At 48.4% G+C, this 24,450-nt stretch overlaps 1 protein-coding gene across 3 annotated transcripts in view; it reads left to right on the forward strand.

The window, feature by feature from the left end:
- ZBTB16 (zinc finger and BTB domain containing 16) overlaps positions 1-24,450 on the forward strand; it is a 202,833-nt gene that overhangs the window by 130,180 nt on the left and 48,203 nt on the right. For all 3 annotated transcript variants that reach the window (XM_027979221.2, XM_027979222.3, XM_042232944.2), the window contains exon 4: positions 2,774-2,860. In XM_027979221.2, coding sequence (XP_027835022.1) covers positions 2,774-2,860 — 87 coding nt within the window. The remainder of the gene's footprint in view (positions 1-2,773; positions 2,861-24,450) is intronic.

Below are 24,450 nucleotides of genomic sequence, written 5' to 3' on the forward strand. Positions count from 1 at the left end.
TAGAGCCCAGCTTCATATTCATGAAGCATCTTTGCAGATGAAACCCTGGGAAGGCTGAAGGGTGCAGGGATTCAGAGGAAAGGCTCTGAAGTCAGGCTGCCTGTGTTTGAGTCCACCTCTGCGGTTAGCCACTGTGTGACACTGAAAGCTTCTTAACCTCTCTGAACTTGAGTTGAATCATCCGCTAAATGGGATTAATCACACTATGTCCTTTGAAAGCTTGTTGAGTGAATGAAATGACACATGCTAAATACTCCGCCTTACGCCTGGGATATGCTGTGTTGCTGTTTAGTTGCTTAAGTCGTGTGTGGCTCTTGCAGCCCCATGCACTGTAGCCCACCAGGAAATCTGAGGTGGTTTGCAAACAGCACTAGACTGCTTTCTACTATAAATCTGTGAAAGAAACAGTTGTGCCTCTTATGCGACTTGAATACAAAGCTAAAACGCAGGCACACTTTAAAGAAGTGCTCAGACTCGTCGAAAGGAGCAAAGTGCAGCAGCAGATAGCAGATTGGAAAGGGCAGAGCCGCGAGGGGCTGGCGTGTTTGGCACATGTGTACTTTGGTCTTGGAAATGGACTAGGACTGGAATGGACAGGAATGAAGAGAGGCGTTGTTCGGTCACCGTGACCCAGGAGGGCCCCGCGGCACCCGGAGAGGGCTGGCAAGGATAATTCCCACTGGAGTTGGACAGCTGACCGGGTGAGCTGATGGAACACCTTGAAAGCCAAGCAGAGGAGTTTAGTGAAAGTTACTCAGTCGTGTCTGACTCTTTGCAACCCCATGGACTGCACAGCCCATGGAATTCTCCAGGCCAGAATACTGGAGTGGGTAACCATTCCCTTCTCCAGGGGATCTTCCCAACCCAGGGATCCAAGCCAGGTCTGCCGCATTGCAGGCAGATTCTTAACCAGCTGAACCACCAGGGATGCCCGAGGAGTTTAGAGTCAGTGCAAATTGTGAGCCGTTGTATATTTTTGAGCAAGGAAGTGTGAGGAATCAGGAACCTGCCTCTGTTGGGTGGATCAGAGGGTGGCTGCTGGTGCGGCAGTCCTCCTCGAGTCATCCGGTGTTCTGGACACAACCCACAAGGGCCTCGGTAGGGGCAGTGGTTATCAACATGCAGGGGGTGAGATGCAGCTAGAAGACATTTGGAGGAAAACCTTCCAAAGCTTGTGACAGGTGCCCCCTAGATGAAGGAACAGAGCCTTGAAAGCCATTAGCAAGTGGTAGAAAGTCATTGTCACATTGTGGCACTGTTATTTTGATGCTTGTAAAAATGGTTCCAAAAAAGCTGATCCAGTTGAATTGCACTGAACTGATTTTGTTTATTCCACAGATATGTATAGTCATTCATTCGCACTGGGTGTTAGGCAGATACAACTGTGCATATGATGACATACTTCCTCCCTCGGGGAGCTGGAGACGGGGCCACAGGCATTTAGGAGAGGGCCTGGTGAGACCGCAACCTGGAACAAACGGGGTGCGGTGGGAGCCTGGAGAGGGTCCCCCTCACCAGACCCGGGGCAAGGATGGGAGCTGAGGCATGATAATGACGAACTGTAGGGCTGGGGAGAGGGGTGGACTGTCAGAGACAGAGGTGGCACAGAAGGATGCTCAGAGAGCTCACAGTGTGGAAGTGCGAGGCTCCTGCAGGGGACCAGAGCTGCTCGGGAGGGCTGGAGACCAGGGAACGAGGATGAGGAGCGAGAGAAGCAGCAGGAGAGAGAAGCGCAGGAAGGGCTTTGTGAGTTACCCGGTGGACTATGGACTTTATTCTGAAGGAGAGTCATTCAGAGATTTTAAATTGTTAGCTGCAGGTGGTGCCTGGGGGGGTAGACAGTTAAATATTTTTAAGTTTAATTTTTGGTAGATGTGGTTTGGTTTGACTTTTAAAAAATGCCTACGTTTATTTATTTATTTGGCTGCTCCAGGTCTTAGCTGCAGACCTTCGAACTTCTTGGAGACATTCTAACTCTTAGTCGTGGCATAGGGGGTTCTAGTTCCTTGACCAGGGATTGAACCCGAGCACCCGGCATTGGAAGCATGGAGCCTTAGACACTGGACCACCAGGAAAGTCCCGACAGTTTGGTTTTAGACACACAGAAAGTGGAAGTGTTAGTTGCTCAGATGTGTCCAACTTTTTGCAGTCCCACGGACTGTAGCCCACCAGGCTCCTCTGTCGATGAGATTTCCCAGGCAAGAATCCTGGAGTTAGTTGCCATTTTCTTCTCCAGGGGATCTTCCTGACGCAGGGATGGAACCTGGGTCTCCTGCACTGCAGGCAGATTCTTTAGCGTCTGAGCCACCAGGGAAGCCCCCGGCATACTCAGTTAGGGAATTATCCAGGTACTGCTGTGTCAGCAGTTTCTTTTTTTCCATAACGTATAGTCTGGGCAGCAGGGCACGTTTCCCCTCACAGTATCAGGGACTCCTTTCCATCCCTCACTGGGTGCGAACCCCTTAGGATCCCCCTTCTTCTTGCACATCTCTCCCGGATCCCTTCGCTGTTTGTTATGGCTGTCTGGTTCTGTTCCCTCTTCCGTCTGGGAGAGCCCTTGCTGGGGGCATTTGGGAGCTCAGTTGGGTGGGTGGTCACATCTTGGAGGTGGGTCCAGGCTGGCTCTGGGGCCGTGGGTTATCCCTGACTTGAGAGCTTCACAGGTGTTCAGCCCCTTCCCCCAGGGTCCACCTGCACGATTTTAGCCCAGGACCCCTTTTCCTATTGCAGTGTCACTCTCAATAATAAGGTAACTGCCTCCCCTTTCTTGCAGCGGGTGCCAAAGCCTTTGTCTGCGATCAGTGTGGTGCCCAGTTCTCAAAGGAGGAAGCCCTGGAGACGCACAGGCAGACCCATACTGGTGAGTGAGTGACCCCATCCTCCAGGCCTCTGTTGCGGTGGCTCGTGGATGTGAGTATCTTGGCCCTTGTTTCCCTGGGGAGCTGTGAGTGGGGTGGTTTGTTGAGTGACCCCATCCTCCAGGCCTCCGTTGTGGTGGCTTGTGGATGTGAGTATCTTGGCCCTTGTTTCCCTGGGGAGCTGTGAGTGGGGTGGTTTGTGCTATCTTCAGCTACCCTTGCTTGTGGAGCTGGCTGGGCAGGAGCTTATAAGTGTGACTTTGCCCCAGAAGAACAGCTGCCCTGGATCAGGCCAAGCTCTCTGTCTCTAATAGGCCGCTTGGAGCCCATCTCCATGGAGATGCTGGTACTTTAAGAGGCTTTAGAAAGTCAGTGATGTTGTCTAACTCTGAAGTGGCCCAGTGGGCTGGCCCTCCTTCTGCAAGAGTCTAGTCATTGTCTAAAAGAAAGCAGTCTGTCCACAGGCGTGCATTTGAACAATATTACCCAACAGTGATATTGCTGTGATCTCAAACCATTGATTTCATAGCATCAGTGTTATCCCATCATGGTACTTGGCAGCGGCGTCATCATTGTAGCTCACGCTTACTGAGCGTTCACAACATGCCAGGCCCTGTCCTTAGTGCTTTACCTGATCTCAGTTAGCCAGTCTTTCCATAACTCTGTGAAGTAGAAAGCTACTCCCGTGTCACTGATAAGGAAACCGAGATTCAAAGGAGGGTAAGTGACTTGCTGAAGTGAGTAGTGGGGACAGGAATGGTACTGGTTTGATCCTGACACTGCCGTTTACTGTTTGTGGAGCCGTGAATCTGTGACTTAAGCCCTCTTAATTTGGGTTTCCTCACCTGTTGGAAAAGTAGGGTAATACTAGTATCTACCGTGCAGCATAGATTTGTTGGGGGGATTAAATAAGATATTTTATTTGGAGTATTTAGGGGAATGCTTGGCTTATAATAAGCATTCGATAAATAGTAGTAGATGCATTTAATTTAATAAATATTAATTGAGTTCCTGTAATATCCTGGGCACTGTGGGAGTCTTTAAGGTCTAATAACATATGAGACAGATAGCATTCTTCATGGAGCTGAGATTCTAGTAGGGCGATAGGATAGGCACATGATTGTGTAGTAATAATGCCAGGCTGTAATAAGCACTAGTGAGAAAAAATATAGCAGGATAAGGGAAAAAAGGGGTATTTTAGGTCAGATGGTCAGTATTCTCTGAGAGGGTGACATCTGAGCCCAGCTGTAAAGTTGGAAAGTGAGTTAGTTACTTAAAGGTTTCGAGGAAAGAAGATCTGAGTAAAAGAAACAAATACTTGTAACACTCAAGCATGTGGGTTGAATTTGACAGGTTTGTGGAAGAGCGGTGTGGTGGTAGGGGGCAGGCAGTGAGGTGCAGAGAGTGGTGGGAGATGAGGTCAGAAATTAGGTGGGTCTCTCAGTCCTGGCACGGAATTTGGATTTTATTCTGCGTGTGCCGAGAGTCCATTCTTGGGGTTGGGGCAGGGGAGATAAAATATTTGCAAATCATTTTCATTTGGTTCGAACATATGAGGAACTCTTAGGACTCTAATAGAAATACAAATAACCAAAGCAAAAACTGTGCAGAGGATCTGACTGAATAGATATGTCTCCAAAATAAACAAATAATCATTGAGCGCATGAAAAGATGCTTGACATCATTAGCCATTGGGGAACTACAAATCAAAATCACAATGAGATACTAAATGCTTTACACTCACCAAGATGTAGCTTAATAAAAATGAGAAGTGTTGTTGAGATTGTGGAAAAATCAGAACCCTCATACACTGCTGGTGGAAGTGTAAAATGGTGCAGCCACTTTGGAAAACAGGCAGTTCCTCAGAAAGGTAAACAGATACTGTGACCCAGGAATTCCACTCCTGCGTATATGAAAACATGTATCTACACAAAAACTTGCACGTAAGTGTTCTTAACAGCATTTTTATAATAGCCAAAATGGTAGATATAACTCAGCGTCAACCTACTGATGAATGGACACACAAAATGTAGTTTATCCATACAGTGGAGTATTACTCATCTATAAAAAGGGATGAAATGCTGATACATTCTAAACATTTTAAAGAGGAATTCTAAAAACGTTATGCTCAGAGGAGGAATCCAGTCACAAAGGCCATGTGTTGTATGGTTCTGCTTATATGAAACATCCAGAATAGGCGACTCTCCAGACAGAAAGGAAGTTAGTAAGGGGCTGGGAGATTTGGGGGGAAATGGTAAATGCTAATGGGTATGGAGTTTCTTTTTGGGGTGATTCAAATGTTCTAAAACGTGGTGATGGTTGTGCATCTCTGAATACATTAAAAAGTACTGACTTTGTCCTTGAAAAGCATGACTGGTATATCATATGGTACAAGAATTATGACTCAGTAAACTACACACACACACACACACACACACACACTGTGCACACACACACACACCTATGCAGACAAACATTTATAGAAAATGGGCAAAACAGTCCATTGGAGGGTGTTGAATGGAGAATGACATGACTTGATTTATGGGTTTAAAATATCACTCCAGTTCCTATGTTGATGATTGACCGCAGGAGTGTTTGTTACCAATTGGTATGCAAGGAAAACCGCTCTAACAGTAGATTAAAGCCACACTGTGTTAACATATCAGACATTTCTGTAGGTGACTATGCTCAGCTGAGCAGTTTTCACTTGGGGTCTCTCGCGTGGTTGCATTGGGTGGTGTGTGGGCCGGCGCCCTCCCTCTCGTATCTGCCTCCCAGTCCTCCTCCTGTTGGCCTCTTCTCTCCACCAGAGCAGCCTGGACCTCTCACTCAGGGCTCCAAGAGTCAGGAAGCAGAAACTTCCAGCCTTCTTAAAAGGTAGGCTGGGAACATGGAGCATCACTTCCACCAGTTCATTGCTCTCAGCAGGCACAGGTCAACCCCAGGTTCAAAGGATGGAAGAGTAGATTCCCTCTCTTCGTGGAGACGGACGGACACCAGGGAAGGAGGGACTGGTGGCAGCCCTCTGTGGAAGCAGGCCCCTGAGCTGCTACTGGGGCCGGAAGGGAAGAAGGAAGACCAGTCAGCTGCTGCTGCTGTTCGTGATTGCTATCAGTCTTTTCTCGTCTTCCTGCCCCTCAAAATCAGCCTCTCCACGTGGAAGACGTATGTCATAGTCCTGGTATCATGCACTCTGGGCTGGTGTTGCCCTGACCTGTGGCATTAAGCAGAACTTTCTAGGTGAGCTGTCAGCCCAGTCAGTGTCTCCCTGGCTCGGTTCTAGAGAAGAGGACTTGGCCAGCAGATTTTGCCCAGGATCCCAGAGCTGGTGTTCTTAAAAGCCAAGGAAGGACGCATGTCTCTCAGACTCCCGGCTATTTCTTGTTGCCTCTGGACTGCACACGTAACTGAGAATCCTGCTCTGAGAATTCCAACTGGGGGCTGAGGGCACCAAACTCTGAGCCAGCTTTGCAAAGCAGCTTAATTCTGTCCATCCAGATTAAATTTGCAGCAGCAGGGAGCAAGCTGCCCTAAGTGCCAGGGCCAGGGCGAGAGACTGCGTCCTTGCTGAGTGAGCAGATGGGTGTGTCGTTCACAGACAGGACCCCACACACTTCTTGAGCACCTTTTGTGTGCCTGGCACCCACTGGGTATATGGCAGTGAGCAACGCAGACGTGCTCCCTGTATAGTTTTTCAGACAACTTTCGTGAGATGTAATTCACATCCTGGTCATGTGTTTGAAGGATCCAGGTCTGTAGTTTTTGATACATTAGTGTATTTTTAAGACTGTCATAAAAGATACATAAATTTGCCATTTTAACTAAGTGTATAATTCAGTGGTGTAAATGACATTGCAACCTGTTTTTAGAGTTCGGTATTGATTGGGCTCTGAAAACCAGGAGGTGTCTTAGGACTAATGCCCTTCCAGGATTTATTAAGTTAGTGAGGACTTGAAAGTGACCAACATTTTTCAGAAAAGAATATTAGTTCCAAGTACTTTGGCTGCCTGATGCCAAAGGTCAACTCATTGGAAAAGACCCTGATGCTGGGAAAAGACTGAGGGCAGGAGGAGAAGGGGGTGACAGGGTGAGATTGATTGGATGGCATCATCAACTCAATGGACATGCGTCTGAGCAAACTCTGGGAGATAGTGGAGGACAGGGAGGCCTGGCACGCCAGACATGACTTGAGAGGCTAAACAACAGTGATTGGAAAAAAGCTGAAGTTTGAGTCAGAAGCTGGGAGGGGGTGGAATCTAACTTTGCTGGCTAGCAGGTGGATAACCTTGTTCCTAGTCCTTTCTGCCCTTCAGATGTCCTCACCTGCAAAGGGTATAGTGCCCATCCTTCCTTAGCAGAGGTGGAGCCCGGCTCCTTCAGACCTGTTTGGGGGCCAGGGATAGTACTGTGGAGCAGGCATGTGGGAATCTTAGTTCCCTGACTGGGGATCAAGCCTGTGCCCCTTACATTAGAGGTAAGTCTTAACCACCGGAGTCTTAACCCTCAGACTTACTTCTGCTTTATCTCCAAGCTGAATCCAAATTGTGCAGAAGAAACCAGGGTGGATGCTTTAAGAAAGGCTCCCTTCCCAGCTGGCTGTGAGCGAGGGGCATGCTTCCTTGCCAGGAGAAGCGTTTGGCCCCTCCTGGTGTTGGGCAGGCTGTCCTCGGCTGGGGACAGAGGTGGTGGTGGCCGTTCAGGTTGGCATTGAGGCAGTTCTGCTGACAGGCAGAGCTGGGCACAGTACTATAGGGGACATACCTGTAGAACCTGCAGCACCCAGATGGGTTCTCGGACTCCCCTAATAATCAATGAAAAAACACAACGTGACATCTAGATGCCATCTCTGTTCTAAGAAAGGGGGCCTCTGAGGAAGAGAGAGGCCTCGTTATAAGGAATGCTGAAAGTGATGCTAAAGCTGTTGGACTAGGGGAAGCCGGTGGGGTACCAGATATCCTTTAAGAGAGCGAACAGGAGAGTGGGGAAGAAGCTCTGAGAAGGAAGAGACCCTGGGAGAGTAAAGTCATGAAACTGCCGTCTTATGTTTCTGATACCTATATTTATCCAACACCTTCTTCCACTGTACCCATTTTACAGATGAGACCATGGAGGCCTAGAAGCCCAGCACTAGGAAGTGAAGAGCTGGAACTGGACCCAACTCTGACTTCAGTGCTCTTTCTACCAATCCCCAGCTGCCTGCTCATTGACTTACTGTTGTCCATGGGTTTGTGGCTGAACGGTTTAGGGAGAGCTTGTGTAGCTCATGGCCACGTCCTGGGCAGAGCTCTTGGATCCCTGTGACCTATTTAACTAAGCATCTTCAATACCCTGATGACCGTGTGCCCCTCGGGAGATGGTATACAATATCCCTGAAATAGATAGGGTCTGGGAGTTCCATGCCCAAGGCAGGCCCGCCACGTAGGGAATTCACAGAGCTGATGTATAGCATGGCATTGGGATGGGTTATCAGGGTGCTTCTCAGATATTCTTGACACTGCAGAATGAATTTAGGAGAAAATATTTCCAATCCCATTTTCGCCAAACACATCATCTTCAGGGCTCACCCTTTTAGCTCCTCCACTTACCCTGGAGGACTTCTGTCTCCGTGGGTGTGACCCTTCCTTGTCCCTGCCCTCCAGGATCTTGGTGGGCTCCAGCTGGTGCTCAGGGACGACACACTTACGCTTGGGCTGGGCTCAGGCTTCGTTGTCACACTTCAGTTTTCTGTTTTGCTACAGCTAAGACTTTGAGGAGATAAACAGAGATCACTTTACACCTTTTATATTATGACAAATACATATTGCAAAACACTGCTGCTTCCAAAATGTTTGGGTTGCAGAGCAGTCAGGAATTAACAGCTCTGCAGCTCCCCAAGATGCCTGTACTTCATTTACACATCAGAATTTTTTTTACACTGTTCAGTAAAATAAAAAGCGAGAAAACACATATACACGCACATACACACACACACCCAGTGCACCAGTTGGGTTCTATATCAGGAATGTCTTAAATTAGTAAGTAGTTCTTTAAAAGTCCAGATGAATTGATAAATAACATTAATGGCTTAATTTATACTCTGGGTTTGAAATTTGACACACGGACAGTATCTTGGCTCAGGAAACACAAGTGGTTTTGTGCCAGAGGTTTTAATGACCGATCAGTAATATAAATTGCTGCGTCACTGAACAGAAATAGCTTCCCTGTGTCATTTGATCTGGAAACTTCTCTGGCCAGGCAGCAGTTAATAAATTTAAAAATAATTACCCTCTTCACTCAAAGTCAAACTAATTAGGAGTGGGTTTTACAAATCATAATGTTGTCCGAGCCACTGTACATCCCCGTTTGGGATGTGAACAGGCCTAGGGGCAACAGATGGGATCGGGTGGCATTAATTAGAGGGCAGGGGAGATACCTCAGCTGCTGAACTGAGGGCAAGGGGGCTGGGGCAGTCTGCAGCAGGCCCTGTGGGGGATGGGGGAGATGTCAGTGCGGCAGCCTTGGAATTGAGCTGAAGGAACCTTCAGCTCTTTTAATTCATATGTAGGAGACTCAGAGGCTTCACAGGTGGCAGTAGTGGTAAAGAACCCACCTGCCAACGCGGGAGACACAGGAGATGCAGCTTCAATCCCTGGGTTGAGAAGATCTCCTAGAGGAGGGCACGGCAACCCACTCCAGCATTCTTGCCTGAAAAATCCCACGGACAGAGGAGCCTGGCGGGCTGCAGTCCATAGGGTCAGGTTGCACAGAGTCGGACACGACTGAAGTGACTTAACACGTCCACATGTAGGGGACTCAGAACAGCTGTCTATGTGCGATCTGAACATAAGAGAGATGGGGCCAATGCTAGTGTTTGGGGGCCAGGCTAGAGAGCCCATGAGAACCCCACAGCAGGAAAGGCAGATGTGCAGATGGCTACTCAGGGAGGATGACCTCTCGAGGGCTTTATTCACCAGGCAAGTTGGGGCCCTGATAGCGTGGTTCAGGTTTGTCTTGCAGGTTTCAAGGAAGCGGGACCCTTGGAACCCAAAGTCTTGAGTGTGACATTCAGGGTATTAGGAGCGCTTGGAATCTGGTGTCAGACTGTCTAGATTCAAGTCCTATCTGGTCCCATCACTTCCACGTTTTATGAGCTTGGGCAGGGCGCTTAACTTTCCCTAAGCCCGTTTCCTCCTTGGTGATGTGACAGCAACGATGCTGTCGTACAAGGGATGTTGTGAGGATTTAGTTTGATGATCCGTGGAAAGCACTCAGCACAGGCCTTGCATGGAGTAAGCGCTCAGTCAGTGGTGATGGTGGTTACTAACTCTGCGCCATCAGGGTCTTCGCCATGCCCTTGGAGGGTATCCTTTCCCCTGACTAGGCAGGTTAGAGGGGAAGGGGCAGGCTGATACGGTAAGCAAGGAGTAAGAATGGGGCGCAGCTGCTTTGCTGAGCGGATGGGATCTTGAGGATCCTGGTGTGTCCTTTGGTCAAGAGGGTGTTTCCAGCGTACCTGTAGAGCCAAGAGCCCCTGCTGTAGGTGCAGCGGGGAGAGGTGAGGGCATAATGAAGTTGTGTATGTGAAACAGCCTCTCAGCAGATTTCGTGGATTTTATTTAAGGCCCTAGTTCCTAGAATGCTCAAAGCTTCCCGGGGGGACTGCCCTCTTCCGACGTTTAAACCGATAACATATCCAACTAGGCCGGACAGGCTGCAGAGCTGGGGTTGGAACAGAGCAAGGTCCTGTGTTCCCCCTTCCAGGAGCTTGAGTCCCCCACTGGTGTCCTGGCCCATGTCTGTTGCCATTAGGAACCTGGGTATTCTGGAAATACAAGTCAGACCTGTGTCATCCCACTCTATGCCCTCATAGTACCCAGGTAAGGAAAAGAGACGGAAAGTCATTCCTGAGCTTAGGAGTTCTGGGGCTAGGAAGCTTCACGGACACCTTAGAGCCCAGGACACTTGATCTCCAGACTTGCTCCAAAGCAATTCCCCTCCCTTCTCCAGCCCACTCCCTGCCCCCACGAGGTTGGCCAGGCTAGTGACTTGTGTTCGCTACATACCAGAGTAGCCTGTGTGGCTGATTCGTCCCATCCTTCCTTCATTCATTTATCCACTAAGTTTTGACGTACCTACTGTGTGCAAGGGGTGGTCCCTGCCTTCCTGAAGGCTGCAGAGTGTTGTGGAGGAAATGAACAAGTAGGGTGAATCTGCTTTGGTTGCAGATAATATAGTCTTCCCAGGTGGCGCTAGTGGTAAAACAGACAAACAAAAAAAAACTTGCCTGCCAATGCAGGAGACATAGGAGATGCGGGTTCAGTCCCTGGCTCAGGAAGATCCCCTGGAGGAGGGCATGACAACCCACTCCAGTATTCTTGCCTGGAGAATCCCATGGACAGAGGAGGCTGGCGAGCCCATGAGGTCGCGAACAGTCGGACACGACTGAGGCAACTTAGCATGCACTCACAGATAATATAGTAGCTGTACTCTTGGATATTTTGGATATATGATTTTATTAAGTCCTTATTACCGTCCTAAAACATAGACATTTTCCTTCCCTGTTCTTTGCTAGAGAAGATTAAAACTTAGAGAAGTTGAGGATGACCTGTCCAGGATGGCTAGAACGTGTGCTTCAGGCTCCTGCACCCTAAAGCCTGTGTTTTAATGTTGCTTCTCCTCCCCATGTGGGCCTGGGCATCATACCTAATGTGCAGAGCCGGGGACTCAGCTCTGCCCATTCAACAGCCTAAAAAACTAGGGCTCAGAGGCCTATGTTTGCAGAGGGGGGTCAGTTGAGAACAAATAAGCCAAACCAGAATTAGGACCCACGAGTTCTTACTTCCAGGCCAAAGTACTCTCCACTCTTGACTACAAAATAAGGACTTTATTTTGCTGGCCTAGAAAAACTTGCTTCATTTCCACCTTCCTGCGTCACAGAGAAAGCCATTCAAGTAGATGCAAATGCTGAGATGCTCCTTCTTAGCTTCTCCATGTCAACCTCAGGAGGGTCGTGTGGCCCAGAACAGCTGACTCACCTGGCTACCAAGGGCAGCGGCGCTGCAGGACCTGCCCACCCCTGGTAGCACGGAGCAGGCGCTAGAGGCGCCCTCCCTGGGGCCCTCTCCTCCTCAGTGTGCAGGAGGCTCAGAGGCACCTTGTCGTGGCTTTGGGAGGAGAAGGCAGTGATATCACACAAACACGCGCGAGCACACACATGTACACCCTTTGATTGTGCAGAGAGCTGTGCCCCCACCTTGGTGTTGTCGGCTGCCTGCTTGAACTGGCCCCTCTGTCCCTCCTGATATATTAAGGATACTTGGAAAGAGCTGCGGGGACTGTCTCTGGCCCTGAACTCCAGAGGAGAAAATGAAGTCCTTGTTTGGAGGACTTTCGGTGGTGGATGAGCAGCTGGGGCAGAGAATCAAAGGGGGTGAGCAGCTACATTCCTTACCTGGGGGTGGCTGCCGGCCTTCTGGCCCCCCCTCCCGCCCTGGGCCTGGCACGAGCGGTGGTGCTGGGTACGGAGGAGCCCTGTCAGGGCGGCTGGCTCCTGTCTTCCTGCAGTAGGAAAACCAGCAACTGTTCTGGCTCCTCCTCCCAAGGGCAGTCTCTCTGTTCCCTGGTCCCAAAGAGGATGGGGGAGGGAAAGGGAGAAGGGCCAGCAGATGAGAAAGAACTTCCTCTCCCCACAGCTTGACATGGAAAAAAGGCAGAACGAGCCTCCCACCCTGGCCCAGGCTGGAGGGTGGCAGGGAGGAGGGGGTCATCAGATGGACACGTGGGCTCCACTTGGATTGGCGTGACCTCTCCCATTGAAAGCATAATAGCTTTTGACTTTTATAAATATCAGGGGTGATTGGTATAGTGTTTCACGTGGTGTGCCAGGGAATTGAACCCGAGAAAGCCCGAGCTCGGGACGGCTGCAGGACGTCATGGGCACTTGGGGAGGGAGAGTCATGTGCCCCTGTTTGTACAGTCAGTGCTCCAGCACAGACTTACTCTTGAGCTCGTTTTGTGCTATTACTATCGAGGCGTGTTTGATGCCTAATATAGAGTTTTATTTTCCAAGCCGAGGGCTCTCAGCTCTGTTGGAGCTGCTTGCTGTGGTGTAGGGAACAGCAGCCTGCTGTCACCTGCTGCCCAGCCATGCCTGCCTTCTGCACCGGTCACCCTAGCGGTGCCAGGGTCCCTCTGGCTCCTTCTGGACTGACCTTCAGTGCTGCTGCTTATGAATAGATTTTGGGTTTTTTTTTTTTTGAGTGATTTTAGATTTATAGCAAAATAGAGTGGAAAGCATAGAGTATCCTGTATACCCTCTACTCCCCACCCCAACACAACTCCCTCCCTGTCAACATCCCTCATCAGAATGGTGCATTTGTTACCCCTGGTGAACCGAGGTTGATACATGATGATCCTGCAGAGTTCATGTTAACGGGTCAGTCTCGTTGTTGTAAACTCTCTGGGTTTTGATAAATGTATAATGATGTGTATTCACCATGGTATCATACAGAAGAGTTTCGCTGCCCTACAGAACCTCTGAGCTCCGCCCATCCACCACCCCAATACTTTTGCATGAAGTGTTAACACTTTGAGGGGATCGGTGGTATTTAGCTCTCTTGGGATTGGAGAGGAAATTTGAACTGAGATTGATTTGGGTTAGAAGAGGTTAAAGCTCATTCATTCAGAAGACGTCTTGAGCATCTGCTCCGTGCTGGACATTGATGCTGGGCCCTGGGATAAGGATACAGCAGTGAGCAGGACTCACTCGGTCCCCACCTCCAGCAGTCTCCCATCATAGTGGAAACGATGAACATCATTGTCGTGTGGGGGCAGCTTGGTATTAGGGAAAACAAGAATGAATTGGGGGAAAGGAAAACTGAGTTCTGAGTTCTCATCCTGGCTCTGTCACAGGCTTGCTTTATGACATGGGACAAATTGCTTTGTTTCTCTGCTTCTCTCAAATATCGGGAGTGGGAATTAGGTAAGAAGAATTGCTGTTTGAGAGGTTGCATGGTTCCAAGCACAGCCTAAAGTTCCGATCTTGGATGGATGGTCTACGTTTTTCTCCACTTCAGCACATTTGCACCTATGCCAGTTTCAGGGGCTTCCCAGGTGGACCAGTGGTAAGGAATCCATCTTCAGATACAGGAGACACAAGTTTGATCCCTAGATGGGGAAGATCCTTTGGAATAGGAAATAGCAACCCACTCCAGTATTCTTGCCTGGAGAACCCCATGAACAGAGGAGCCTGGCAGTCTACAGTTCATGGGGTCACAAAGAGCCAGACATAACTAAGCACATTAGACATTTACAGTTTCTGTCTCACCAGTAGACAACCGCTTCTTTCATTTTATTGAGATGTGTATTCAATAAAAAATTAAATGCATACTGTGTCTGAAGAAGAAATTAAAGGTGAAGATCTTTTGTCTTTTAAAAACTATTCCAGAAGTTTAAGGGGATTGAAACGATTTTGATCTTTGAGGACTGTTGTTCAGAGCTTGGACTGTGCCTGGCTCTGGTGCTTTTATATATTATCTGGTAGAGCCCACTGAGAGACAGGTTCACTGCCCCTATCACCGCTGAGGAGCTGTGGGCTCAGAGCAGTTTAAGTAGCATGGCTCGCTCCATGGAAGAGCTAGGCTTCAAGTTCAGGGCCCCCAGCTGGGAGTCTGATGGAACTTCCGGGTGCGTGTCATTCTCCTACGGTCCTAAGTCCCTTCCATGCGAACAAGTTCTGTTCCATGAGTGGGTTGGTAAGTCCAGCTTGTTCCTAAGTCGATTGAAGTTAGCCTAGGTACCCCTAACACAGTCGGCCCCATGGTACTGTACTGTAATAGGTTTATAATACTTCTCACACACATAATTCATAGCAAACATAAAAAATAAAACATCTTACCGTGCAATACCTTGAAAAGTACAATGCGATTGCTGGCATCGGGGGGCTGGCCTTGAGTGAGCAGGCAAGAAGCGCTCCTGACTGGTGGAGGGCGAGGAGGTGGGAGATGGTAGAGCTGGTGGACCGCCAGCAGCGGGAGACCAAGGGCGAGCTGCAGTTTCACTCACAGCTGGCGTGGGTGGCATGGGATCTGGTTCCTTGCTGGAACCAGACACACGCTCGCATCTTTGAAAGTTTGCAACTCGAAGGTTCATATGCAGAGAGGACTTAACTGGGTTCAGAATTGCCTGTGTTCAGAATGGCCTCTTCCCTTTCATGTGGTCCTCAGACCAGAGTCCCCGTGGTCAGCCTTGGGGCTCCCACTCACCTCTCCGCCCCCAACTGCCGCTGGCCCCATGTGTCCCCTCCATCTTTTCAGCTCCTGCCCCTTCCTCTCTGGCTGTGCTCCCTTCCCCCCCCGTGACACCACTGCTGCCTGATGACAGAAAGGAGTTAATAAAAACCAATGTGTAACTTAAACTTGAAAAGCCATAAATCGCCTTGTTTTTTTTCTAGGATGTTGGTAGCATTTTGATTTAATAGTTGGACAAACACAAGGGCCTATTTTATTCAGAGTTTACAGGCCTCAAGGCTGTTATTCCTCCAAATTTAATAGCATTGAAATTGCAGGGTTTGCTATAATTTGCCTATCGCTTTCTGCTCCACCACTGATGTTTATTGTCAGCGGGATGGAATCTCAATCCGACTCACTTAGATAACATGTCTGTTAAACATTTAGATAATTGTACCATCATTAACTTGTCACATTATTTTAGAGATTCAAAACAGAAGCAGGGTAAGTAGAGGTACTGGGGGGAGGGGGGAGGAGGAGGAAGAGGAAATCTCTCCTGAGTTGAACAGCTAGGAGATGAGAGAATTGATTTCACACTCCTGACGTTTCGGGGGGGCATGCAGCAGAGCTGGGCTGGAAACCCAGGGCAGGTCACCCCTATTACATTGCCGCAGATGCTCAGGGACCCTTGGTGGTTCATGCCCAGCTTTGGCCTTTACGTCACAAAGATCAGTTTTTTAGCTTCCCTTAGAGATGCTGATTACAGCATTATATGTAATTACAAAGCCTGAGACCAACCTACGTGTCCAAAGGAAGGGACTCTGTTAATTATGGCACCTGCATGGAAAAAGAGCCCTGATGTTTTGTGTGATAAAAGGTGATTAGAGGAGAAGGCGGTTTAGTGTCATCTTATTTCATGTAAAATACAGAAGCCATCCTATAAGATTCTATAAGGCTCTACAGTCCACCTATTAACAGTGATTATCTTTAAAGAATAGGATTACAGAGTGAAGCAGGTTTTACTTTCTGCATTAGTATCTATTTCTGAATAATAATAAGAACTAGTATTTATTTTCTTTATTATTATATAATAATAATGACTTATTGGCATGTTTTACTTATATAATTTTACTTTATTTATTTACTTTTCGGCCATGCTGCACGGCATGTGGGATCTTAGTTCCCCAACCAGGAATCGAACCCATGTCCCCTGCAGTGGAAGCACGGAGTCTTAGCCGCAGACCTCCAGTGAAGTCCCTTGTTTGATTCTAAAAATTAAGGTCATATTATAAATAATAAAAAATATCACCTTTGAGCCTCATTCTTTCCATGGAGGAGAATTTCTGAAAAAAGGCTGCAAGTGCAAGTAAATGGGTTTTTGAGGCAGACGTAGGACGTGACTGTCTAGACCTCAGTTTCCCACTCTTAAGGCAGGTGACTCCAGATGGAGAACTCGGGACCTGGGAGGGGCTTGTGCCAGCGCTCAGGGGTCACAACCACTGTCTGTGTTCACCACGGCCTGATAGAGGACGTGGGTAGCAGGGGAGACTTTCCTTAAAATTAAGTGAGGACTGACGTCACACCTGGAGGGGTGACCCAGGCCAGGGCCCCATAGGAATGAGCTCCCATTTTTCAGAGAGCAACTAAGATACATGTCAGCACGAGTAGGGTACGAGCTTGGCCTCCAGAACTGCCTCCCTAGGAATTCTACGGTCCATGTCCTCTGGTCCGTAGGAATTCAGTGGTCTGTGCCCTCTGGTGACAGGTGTGACTGGTTCTGTCCGTCTGGCTTTGAACACTGTGTTAGCTCCTGCGTCCCCAGTGACTTGGGCCAGAGAACTCACTGTTGCCTCTCACGGCTGTGTGCACCCAGTGACATCCAGGAAAACTGCCCAGGTCACAAAACAAAGGTTGGAATGGACATGTACACGCTGCCATGTAGAATGGATGCCTTGTAAAATAGAGAACCAACCAGGACCTACTGGATATCACAGGGGACTCTGCTCCATGTTGTGTAGCAGCCTGGATGGGAGGGGAGTTTGGGGGAGACTGGATACACATATGTTTGGCTGAGCCCCTTTGCTGTCCACCTGAAACTCTCACAACATTGTTAATTGGCTGTACTCCAATATAAATTAAAAGTTAAAAGCAACAACAGAAAGCCCTACAAGGGTTAATGTTTTCCTGATTGTACTGTAAATAATGCAGATATTTGGGGGTGGGAGGAACAATGTAAATATTTTATAGACTGTAAGCTAAATAATGTATATATTTAGAAAAACAGCTTAAATATTTCATGTGCTGTAGTGCAGATTTTTTCTTAGAGGATGAACTGGACCAGCGAAGCCCACGGGGTGAGGATGGTGACATGGTGGCCCCTGGGGTGGAGGAGCAGAGGAGTTGCAATAAAAATACGTGTGTGGGATTGGGGAACAACAAGGACCCACAGCTGTCAGTTTCTTGGAACCCAAGTATGTAGTTGAAAGTCTCAGATATTTCAAACTATCTTTTAAATACCCTGTGCTCTTTTTTTTTTTTTTTTTGATGTGTGAGAGACACAAATGACAACCTAATAACAAGAATTTACTTTTAAAAAACCACTTCTAGTCCAGGAGAATTGAAAAACACCCATCCACACAAAAACTTGTACATCAGTGTTCATAGCCACTTCATTTATACCCTCAGTGTAGAAACTGGAACCCACGTGTCTATCAGCTGAGGAATATGAACAAGACGTGGTATATCTGTATCATCATCCAGCCATGAAAAGGAATAGATACGCTTGCATGCTACACCATGGATGAATGTTAAAACCAGCACGAAAGAAGTTGGGTACGAAAGGCTACATAATGTGTGACCCCGTTTATGTGAAATATTCAGAATAGGCAAATCTATAGGAACAGAGCAGATTAGTAGTTGCCAGGGGCTGAGGGGAGCGGAAAATGGGGAGTGAGAACTAATGAGTATGGAGTTTCTTTTGAGGGGTGATGAAAATGTTCTGGAGTTAGTGTTGATGATGGTTGTACAACTTTCTGAGTACATTGAAAACCATTGAACTGTGTGTTTTAAAAGGGTGTGTTTCATGGTTTGTGGTGGATTATATCTTCACTGAAATGAAAAGCAACTTCCAGGTCTTGTTGGTTTTTACACCCTCAGCCCAATCCCCTCTACCTGCTGCATCTCAGGATTTGTTTTAGATCGCTCGCAGTTTGCAGAATGGTGACCATTCAGACAGTGCAGGAGGCTCTGGTGCCTTCAGGATCATTCTGTTCTTGGAGGCAGTGGGGAGCAGGATGGCTCAGAGACCCCCTCCTGTCCTTCCTCCGTATCGACTGCCGACTGCCGGGAAGAAAGAAAGAAGGGATCAGGTCGGGACCCTCAGTGAGGGAAGGATGTGAATCTGAGCACAGTCAGAGGAGACTGGGAGTTGCCTTGTGTTGTGCATCTTCAGAAGAACAGCCAGGCCTTCTCATGCCCGAGAGGAGCCCCTCTGACCAGAGGGCGTACATGGATAGTGTGGACCCAGGCAGCCCGTTTTAAGCAAAGAATCACACAAGTAGTGTGCGCTCCGTGTGGGGAAATTAGAAAACACATGTAAACAGAAGAAATGTGTCTCCTGTAGCTCCACCATCTTTTTCTGTTGTCTTTTAAACAACACTGGGGCCATAACAGGCAGCGCATGCTGTTCTGTAATCTGTTGCTCGCATGCCAGCAAACTTGTATCTTGATGATCATTGTAATGCTTCCCTAGGATTGTCCCCTACTCCCCATTTTTTTTTTTCTGTAAGCCTCTGATTGCCTTACTTTGTGCACTGGGATGCCCCCTTTGCTCTCCATGCTTTGGTGGGGGGTGGGGAACCACTCCCCACACGTGAAGGACCCTCCGGGGGGCTGCAGGCAGGATGAGTGACTAACAGATGCAACATGTTATCACCTCTTACCTATCGCTGCTTCTGTCAACAAGATGAACTAGGCTGGCCAGGCACTTCTGCGGCAGCTGTTTACTTGGTCATTCCAGGCAAGCTTGAGATGCTGGGAACACAGCCAGTCCTCACATTCGATCTTCTTAGAAGCTGTTTGCCTTTGGTTTTCTCCAGCCTTGCAAATGGCCACTCGCCCTGGGCACGATCTGGGCAGGTAATTTACCTACTCCACTAGCTTAACGGATGGCACTGCCTGGGGGCTGGGCAGAGCAAGGAAAATACAGGCGTCAATTTATTTGCCAAGTTTAAGCCCAGAGTTAAGTAGCAAGGTAAGTATCTCCATGTGTTAAGTGTCCCAGGCCCAACTAGAGTAGATTTCCTACCAAAGAAGAACCCCAAACAGGTATTAAGGAAAAGGCTTTTCTTTTGGCATTTCTTTCTCTGAACATTAGAAAAAGTTACCTAACAGGGGGATTACAGGTTTGGGTCAGATGAAGTGTTCCCTTCCCCCGTTTGGAGAAGATCCATTACAGATTGGAAATGACTTTGTCTCTAAGTGCCCATTGTTAGATGGAATACACATTCCCCTCCACCAAACAAATATAAAATGCTTCCAGCCTCTGCCTCAGATTTTCTATTACTGTTTCACAGGACTCCAGAGAGTTTTAAGATAGCAATTTGATTAAGCTTATGGGGAAGATCCCATCAGATAACATTCTTTTTCTGCAGGTAGAGATAATGTGTTCAAGTATTAAGTATGTTTTAAAGGTAATTATCTTTTCCATATTCATTTTAGTTACAGGAGTTGAAAAGGGGGAGACTTTGTATTGGAAAGCTGCCCCTTGGGCCCTAGAGTCGCTCTGACTTCTCTCCTCTGGGAAACACACTTGAGGTTTTTGACAAATGAAAGAGCACCAAGTGTTGCTCTGTTTTGAAATGACTTGGGAACCCCTGTCTCTGGGGAAGTGGTCCAGAAGGCAGCATCTTGGCCCCTGCTCTCATCTGGCTCCCAAGTTTGGACGCCCTGTTCTGGGATGCCTTCTGGCCTCCCCATCTTAAGCTCAATGGACATGAATTTGAGCAAACTCCATGAGATAGTTGAAGGACAGGGAAGCCTGGCGTGCTACAGTCCATGGGGTTGCAAAGAATCTGAGATGACTTAGTGACTGAACAAAAACAACATCTTAAGCTTCTGGGTGATGGAAGGAGGCCTGGTTGCTGCTCAGAAAGAGAACTTGCCTCATCCATCAGTGAGTCATAATGTTACAACCCCACCTTACAAAATAGAGCCTGGAATCACCATTTACATTTATTAGCCCAGCTTTGGGGTGTACTCATATTGCTGCTCATATTGGGAGAGGCTAATTCCAGATCTCAAATTCTAACATATTTAGAATCCTAGACTTCAGAATTGGAGCAGGAGGCATTAAGGAGTGTGATCCTGAGCCTCAGAGAGGTTCAGTGATTTGCCCAGGATCACACAGCAAGTTAGAGAGACATACTGTGGTCTAGGGGGCTTCCCAGGTGGCTTAGTGGTAAAGAATCCACCTGCAATGTGAGAGATGTAGGAAATGTGGGTTCAGTCCCTGGGTCAAGAAGATACACTGGAGAGGGGAATGGCAACTGACTTCCTTGCCTGGAAAATTGCAGAGACAGAGGAGCCTGGTGGGTTACAGTCCGTGGAGTCAGAAAGAGTTGGATATGACCTAGCTTTCACGCATGCACTGTGGTATGTAACCCAGGAATCCTGGTCTTGGATCACTCCTCCCGTCCCCTGGGATTCCCGCAACTCTTCAATCTGGAAATAATCCTCAGCCCCTTTCCTGGGAATTTCCAGAGTCGGAGATTCTGTCCATGTGGCCTTCCTTGGTTATCCGTGCATCAGGGTCTGCACTGAGAGCTGCCAGGGCCCCTAGGGGTCTGAGAAGCTCAGGGCAAAAATGGTGCTGATGCTCTGAACTTCTTCAGATCTCACTTGCCCACCAGCTGTACTGTTTGAATTACTCTATCAATTTTTTTTCAAAATAGAACAATCAGATTGGAATCCTACCTTCAGAAAGCGAACAATTGCTAAGGAGGAAAAAACACAGACATAGCTGAAAAGGTAATTAGTGATACAAGGCACTTGAATCAGATGCATGCTGTGGGGATCCAGGGGTGGTGATTGGAGTATCTCTCGTCCCTTCATCTGCCTGAAATTCTTTCTGCTGCAGCCAGAAACCCATAGTTCCTGCCCACAGTATCCCCCACATTATGTCTCTGCCTGATTGCTCAGGAGCACATGATTAGACTGAAGTCACTGGTCTGAAGGCAGCTGACTCTGGGAAAGGACCCCAGGTGATGGTTTTATCACATAAGACCCAGGATGGTGGTGTGGAGAGCCCCATTGTCTTCACATTCCTGCCCAGTTCTGTCAGATGGAGATGGCAGTGGAGGATGGTTCTGGAGTTGATGGGTCCAGGCTGGTTTTAGGGCATAGCCTTATGCACTTACCTTAGCTAAGGTTGGCTCTGGCATCCTTACCGGTGTTGTCTCCCCATGCAGGAGATGCAGGAGATGTGGGTTTGGTCCCTGAATCTGCAGGAGGAATTGGCAGCCCACACCCAGTGTTGTCTCTCCCGTGTTCCTCCTTTGGAAGGTCCTCATTGTCATTTATCAGCTATACATTAAACTCACTTGGGGGAGCTTTTTTGTTTTTAAGAAATAGCAAGCAAGGATTCCCACTACAAACCTGCTGAATCAGAATCTCCAGCGAGGGGGCCAGTGAGGGGCTCAGGATGGATGTTTTCTAAAGCTCCCCCGGAGGCTCACATGTAAAACCAGGGTTGAGAACTTCCGGATGAGATAAGATCAGGCTGTACTGCGTGGCCCAGAAAATGCCTCCAATCAGAATTTCAGGCCATCTCATGCTACCACCTACAGTGTTCATCCTGAAGCACTTATAATTTCCTATCTCTCTTTGCTGCTTTTCTTCTTATAGCTTCCCCTGACTCCTTCATTTTCCTATGTCTTGTTTTTGTAGACTATTTCTTTTCAGCTCCATTGTTTATGTTATATAAATGTTTGTGTTTGCCCTCCACCCCTGTTCCCTGCCCCGATTCATGTCTTGAAGCCCTTACCTCCAAGGTGAAGGTATTTGGAGGTAGAGTCTTGGCAGGTTTAAATGAGATCTTAAGGATGATGAACCCCCATAATGGGATTAGTGTCCTTATAAGAAGCAGAAGCAGACATCACTTTGCCAGCAAAGGTCTGTCTAGTCAAAGCTTTGGTTTTTCCAGTAGTCATGTATGGATGTGAGAGCTGGACCGTAAAGGAGGCTGAGCGCCAAAGAATTGATGCTTTCAGATTGTGGTGCTAAAGAAGATGCTTGAGAGTCCCTTGGACTGCAAAGAGATTAAAGCAGTCAATCCTAAAAGGAAATCAGCCCTCAATGTTTGTTGTAAGAACTGATGTTGTAACTGAAGCTGTAATACTTTGGCCACCTGATACAAAGAGCTGATTTGTTGGAAAAGACCCTGAAATTAGGAAAGATGGAAGGCAGAGGGAGAAGGGAGCAGCAGAGGGTGAGATGGGTAGATAGCATCGCCAACTCAATGGACATAAATTTGAGCAAACTCTGGAAGATAGTGACGGACATAGGAGCCTGGTGTGCTGCAGTCCATGGGGTTGCCAAGAGTCGAACATGACTTAGCGACTTACCAACAACAGAAGAAGCAGGAGAGACTAGAGCTCTTGCCTCTGTGTAAGGACACAGCTCCAAGGCAGCCATCTGCAAGTCAAGAAGGGCCCTCACCGGGAATCCAGCCACATCAGCACCCTGATCTAGGACTTCCAGCTCCCAGAACTATGAGAAGTAAATGATGGCTAAGCCGCCCAGTCACAGCATTTTGCTAGAGCAGCCCAAGGAGGCTAAGACTGGGCCGTCCTCTGTCACCCCCTTTTCCCCAAATAAGCAGTGGAAGGCATGGCCTCCTTTTCATCTCCTGCACCACGGCATAACTCCACTTGCCCCACTTGGCCGTCTTATTACTCCATGTGTTGGGGAGGGGCACTGTCTGAACCATCTTTGGTCCCTGGACCCTTTGACTGTTTTTAGAAGAGTAGCCACCCAATCAGTATTTGTTGTGTGGTTAACCAAAAGCAATAAAGGGAGCTTCCTGGTGAAAAGCAGGAAAAGGGAACCTGTCCGAATTTAGAATTTTGCTCTTCACGTGCCAGCTGTATATAGCCTTGGACAAGTCACTCAACCTTTGTAAGTCTCAGATTCCTTACCTGAAAAACTAGAGCTTCATGCTTGCCCCAATCACGCCAGAGATGGATGTGACAGCTAGAATAATCTCAGCAGTAACGTCCCTGTGAGGTGAAAAGCAAATTCACATGTAAGCTATTGTTCTAATTGTCCCGGCTCGGGAGCCCCTGGGGGGCCTTGGTTTCTGCCCTTCAGATACCCAGTTTATACCCTCTGCACCGCACCCCTCCCAGCTCTTCCTGGCCCTTCGCTTCCCTGGCTTGCTCTGCTGCACCTACCATCCTGTCCCCTGCACATACATGAATGCTGCATGAAAAAAAAAAAAGTCAAATTATGTTATCATATATTTTGAATTACACAAAAAGTAGTGGGGGAAGCAGGAAATTAACTGGAAATTAACTATTCAGTGTAACATGATGGACAGACGTTAGAGAGGCATCCTAGGGTTTTTGACTGAATATGATCTGAATAGGTCAGATCCCGCATGCCATACCTGAGCTCGGTCATCCCTTGCTCTTCCGCCCTGTGTGACTGGAGCACCAACCATGGGCATGTGGCAGGTGCCCACCTGCCAGCATCTGAGGGTAGCCTGCCTCACCTGCCCCCCACCCCCATTCAGGAGCCTGCAGATGAGAGGATGGCTGTGTCCGGCGTGCTCGGGAGCAAGATGGGTGGGCGCCCAGCCTTGATGGGGCCAGGAAGGGCTCGGAGGCAGGAGGAGACCCTCAGGCTGAGTCTTCTTCTCATGCTGCTTTAGGGTAAATTTATCTCATGGGGATGGTGACTGAGTTGCTCCCTGTATCTTGCATAGTAAAACCTGCGTGTTTAGGCTTGCAGATGGAGGCTGTCGCTAATCCCTTTCCTTTCTTAGTCTCCTGTTTCTGAGGCTGGCGGTGTCTGGCATTTGTGCAGAGAGGAAGGATATAAAAGGGCAAGACAGGAGACCCCGGTGCCTGGATTCAGAGCCTCTGCATTCCGGGACCCCCCAGAGGCCCCGCTCCCTGGACCCTTCAGCCCGAGAAAGCCATTGTGCTCCGTCCTGGCCTCTGACCCCAAGGCTCTGAGAAGCAGCAGGTTGTTGACACTTGGACAATCATTTCTCGCAGGACCACTGCCTCCCTCGGGAGCTCCCCTGTCTGCCTTGGGGTGGTGACGGCTCCCCCAGCTGGGAAGGGGGTGGCAAAGGAGAAGTTTGCTCCCAGCCAGAGTGGGAG

Source organism: Ovis aries, chromosome 15 (assembly GCF_016772045.2).
Source record: "Ovis aries strain OAR_USU_Benz2616 breed Rambouillet chromosome 15, ARS-UI_Ramb_v3.0, whole genome shotgun sequence".
Lineage (NCBI taxonomy): Eukaryota > Metazoa > Chordata > Mammalia > Artiodactyla > Bovidae > Ovis > Ovis aries.